The following is a 4,686-nucleotide window of genomic DNA, read 5'->3' as shown; positions in this document are numbered from 1 at the left end:
GAGTTTAAAATCCTTGGTACAAGGCACAGAGAACATTCTTCGTTTTCACAAAATGACGCCTGATACAAAACAAATTTTAAATTAAATCAAAATGTTCGTGCAAATCTCCTCCACCTTTCACTTTGTGGTGTGAGACTAAAACTCAGCCACACGCAAGAGGGTCGTGGTATCTTTTTGCATGACATAGAACTTTTTCTTTTTACCTTCAACTGGCAAAACCATCAGTCTTTATAAGTCCTTGTTACAAGGAGGAAAATAACTTTTTTTCTCATACGCCAAACAAGAAAACAGACTAAACAACAACATGCACCAGTGAGGCCAAATCCACCCTCATGCCCTGATTTCTCTATTTACAAACATCATTACATATTTCAGTCTCTGCACACACGGCATCATTTCATCAGGTCCTTGCCCTCTGAGAGTCTCGTGAGGCCAGCGGAGCTGATGGGGATGTGTGGAGGAGGAGGCACCTGGCAGATGGTGCAGGGACACGGCAGGCCGGCCCAGTGCTGGAAACCGGAGCCCAGCTGCAGGGCCGGGGGCGCAGCCGCGGAGCCCTTCATCAGGGAGTGGGGTGCTCTGATGGACGTGAGCCCTGGCAGCGCGCCCGACAGAGTGGAGGTCGTGGAGGAAGACAGCGCGCTCCCGAGGAGAGGGTGCACCTGGTGTGCGGCGGCTGCGGCTGCGGCAGCGGCAGCGGCTGCCGCGGCGGGGCCCCCGGAGTGTCCCCCTGGCCCGGCTGCGTGCGCCACGGTGCCGCAGTGGAAAGCCGAGTGTTGCCCTCCGTAAATCTCCCCCACCAGCCGCTTCATCTCGTCCAAGGAGCTGGTGAGCATCAGGATGTAGTTCCTGGCGAGAAGCAGCGTGGCGATTTTGGACAGCTTCCGCACAGAGGGCCCGTGCGCGTAGGGCATCACCTCGCGCAGGCCGTCCATGGCCAGGTTGAGGTCGTGCATGCGCTTCCGCTCCCGGCCGTTAATCTTGAGACGGAGGTGGTACATTTCCTCCTCCGTGATTTGTTTCTTCAGTTTGAACTTGTTGCTGTCTCTGCTGCTTCCTACGGACGCTGACTTTCCGTCTCCAGACCGCAGGTGCTCGCCGCCGGTTATCTTCTGGCGCTGCTGTTCACCGCTCTGCGTAGAAGAGGACACTGAGGAGCCGACGTGGTGGTGGTGGTGATGGTGTTGTGGATGATGGTCTCGGAGAAACATGCCGTCCATGTCCGGGGAAGAGGCTCTGCTGCTCGGGCTGGAGTCTGAATTCATTTTATGGGTTCGCTTCCGAGGTTGTTGGGTAGGAGGTCGCAGCTGGCTTCCTCTCTCTCTCTCTCTCTCTCTCTCTCACTCACTTTAACTCTCTCTTTTTACTTTCTCTCTCTCTCACTCCTTCTCTCTCCCTCTCCGGAGCCTTTAGTCACTCTAGTCACCTGATGTTGCCTGTATCCCTACTGTCCCACGCTTCTGTCCTTCTTATCACATCGGTGACTACTTTGCCTCTGCCGACTTTCTCTCTTTTCTCTCTCTCGCTCTCTCTGTCTCTGTATCTCTGCGGTGACAAGGACACTGATAGTGGGTATTTATATATGCGGGCAGACAAAAGCGGCTTTCCTATTCATAACGCCTAGTTAGGAAGATGACGTGCCCGTTAGAAAGGGGGCGGTGTGCTTTGACTGTCCCAGTGACCGCGGTGCACAACCATTCACTGCCATTGTCAGGACACTATTGGGGGGCACAGCGCGCTTCTTCTTCTTCTTCTTCTTCTTCTTCTTCTTCTTCTTCTTCTCTGTTTCTTCAGAATGTTGCTCTTTCTGGGACTAACTGGTCAGTTTAAAAAATGTTTGTTTTGTGAGATTTTTGTAAGGTTACTAATGTCTTAGAAGTTGTTTTGAGCCTCTTACACTTTCCTTTTCAAAAACAACCGTAACTTCAACCGCAACAGCTATAGGCTATTCGTTGTGGCCTGTCTTGTCTGCTGAGCATGTGAGCTGCGTAACATTTTACGCACAAAATCATTGTCATAACTTTTTTTTTTTAAATGTGTTGATCTCACGGACACACAAATAGTTGGTTAAATGCGTCAGGAGGAGGAGAGTCCAGGTTGTGTTCACTTTGAAGAGTGGTATTTATTCCCGCAGAGTCACATTTTTAACCAAAGTGTCCGAGATTCGGCCCGTGGTTGCCCGAGAGAATGAGGAGGAATGGGAAGGGAAATTGCTTTCCCATTCGGCGCGACTGCTGTGTGGCCTCCGCTGGGACAGAGGTAATATTACCGCTCCGACACTCCGCACTCTGCTGGCCATATGGCAGCATGTGGGCGTCAGAGTCCGGACCTTCACTAACTTCTCATCGCTTCCATGCGTTTTTATTATCGTTATCTTTTTTTAAACTATTGTAGCCTATAGGCTAATTAATAGCTTTTAGCTGTTTTTTCGTTATCAATTTTATCCCAAAAAAGTAAAACAGGAACAAACTACGTTTTGATTAGCCTAATAAAATTCAGCACGCCATTATTTTTTAATCTACAGTATGGGTGACAGTGAAAATGCTCAACAAAAACTGCTTACAATATAGTTTTTATAGCAAATCAAGATTTCAATTCAATATACTTTATTTGTCCCTCAAAGTATTTTAGAAGTAGTAGTAGGCTATAATTTGTCCCTCTAAACATACAAAATAAGGAGGAGTGTTGCCACACTACAGAAAATGTCAAGGAATAAACAAAAAAATTAAATTATATTATTATTAACTATTAATTATATTAATTTACATAATTTTCAAAATTATACAATAAACCAGTTTATAAAAATAAACACAAACTTTGATCTATCATATAACATATTTTACTGACTCATTAAGCGAACAGACAGATCTCTGTGTTGTATTAAAATATTGGGAGAATACATTAAATTGAGTCAATATTGTCTAAATTGAGCTGCTGAGAGCTGCTCTCTCCACTCTGAAGGGTCTACTCCAGATCTGTTTTGTGAAGGTGGAGTGGAGGAACGGGCCACCAACAATAACACATCCTCTGACCACCACCTCAGCACCCCTCCATCCATCCATCCATCCTTCCACCCATCCATCCACCCATCCATCCACCGATCCATCCATCCATCCGTCTGTACAACCCACCACCCAGCACTTCAAACCCGGATAATAAAGTCTGTCTCAAACTCCTCTCGGTGCACAATGAGGTCCCCCTGGTAGAACAGTAAAAATGAGTATTCACGGCCTCATTGTTGGCCCAGCAAAAGAGCCCTTCTCATAAAGGTGCTGCCAATGCAAAGAAAAGCGCTGGTCGGCTTTGCTCTCTCTTGGTGGCATTTGAAAGTGTAAAGCTTTGAATACCAATTGCTTGAACTGGACATATGTGAATCCGCTGTAAGCCTACTAATCCTGTCCCCAAGTGTTTCTTTGTGTGCGGGGCAGCCTCGCACACCCAAGAGAAAGTGTTCCTAATCCGGCCAATGTGGAGAAATGTGTGAATGAGAGGGACAGAGGAGAGCCCCGAGGAGGTGTGTGAACATGTGTGTGTGTGTGTGTCAGGTATCAGTTTGTCCAAGAACACGTGCTTTTGAATGAGTTTCTTTTGCTTTATTTATGTATTTGGGTTTTTTTGATAGTGTGTGTGTGTGTGTGTTCATCCGAGGCCTCAAGCTCCACACCACCAGGACACTGGTCTAAATGGAGGCAGTTATTCACCGTTCCCCACACTACTGTCACAGCAGGTCGCCCCTAATGTGCTCTTTTCACTGCGTAAGCTCCTCGCTTTCCTTTTATTCCTCTGTTCATATCTTTTTTTTTTATCTCTCACCTCCTCTCACACTCTCTTTCTTGCTTACTGTCTCTATAATTTCTTCTCTCCAGCTTCTGGCTCTGCTTGCTTCTTCTCTTGAAAACCCTCTCACTTTTTATTTTTCTCTCCTTCATAAGTGGCTCTCTGCCCTCTCGCATTGGCTTTCTGGGCAGTAAAAAGACAGTTACACACTAAAAGTCACAGGGTCAAAACTTAATACTTATTACTGGGCTCCCAGTCGTTCCCATGAGAACAAAACCATCCAAGACAGGTTTTTTTCTTTTTTTCTTTTGAATATTACTGTTTTAAACTCTTTTTAAACTTACACTATTTACTGATTGCTAATTATGTGTTTGATTATGTACAACTAACAGTACATTGTGACAGTTTTAAGGTTAAGCTGGAGCTTGTTGAGTGTAACAACGGGTCAAAATAACCACAACACTCATTTTAGTTTGTGTAAATAACCTAAAAGAAATACTACTGTGAAAACAAAACAAAACAACCCACTTGTACAGGGTGAAGTTAACCCAGTATTGCATCTACTGGGTCAGTGATTTTCAGTGTGTAGCTATATGTGTGTATATATATATATATATATATATATATGTGCATCAAAAACTGAAGAGCCAGAATTAGCATTTGGGTAATGTGCTCTTCTAAGTTTTAATGAACCCACACCCCTGGAGTCTAGAGACCCAGGTCAGATTTTTGGAAACTTTTGTCTATATGTCTACTTGTGACTCATCAGAGGGGGTGTCATCTTATGACTTTGTTTCTTTAAGGCATTATGCACAAATTCAGTTGAAAAAAAACAACAAAGATTAGAAGAACGTTTGAAAAAATAGATATAATTTGGCAACAACACAGGACACACATTTATTTTTTGGC

At 45.0% G+C, this 4,686-nt stretch overlaps 1 protein-coding gene across 1 annotated transcript; it reads right to left on the bottom strand.

The window, feature by feature from the left end:
• Positions 1-392: 392 nt before the first annotated feature.
• On the bottom strand, positions 393-1,265 carry olig3 (oligodendrocyte transcription factor 3). The gene has a single exon (XM_046071141.1). The coding sequence runs from the start codon at positions 1,263-1,265 to the stop codon at positions 393-395; it is 873 nt and encodes a 290-aa protein (XP_045927097.1).
• Between the last annotated feature and the right edge of the window lie 3,421 nt (positions 1,266-4,686).

Source organism: Micropterus dolomieu, linkage group LG15 (genome assembly GCF_021292245.1).
Source record: "Micropterus dolomieu isolate WLL.071019.BEF.003 ecotype Adirondacks linkage group LG15, ASM2129224v1, whole genome shotgun sequence".
In the NCBI taxonomy this organism is placed as follows: domain Eukaryota; kingdom Metazoa; phylum Chordata; class Actinopteri; order Centrarchiformes; family Centrarchidae; genus Micropterus; species Micropterus dolomieu.
The sequence above is the reverse complement of the archived record's forward strand: the minus strand, read 5'-3'. Positions and strand labels throughout refer to the sequence as shown.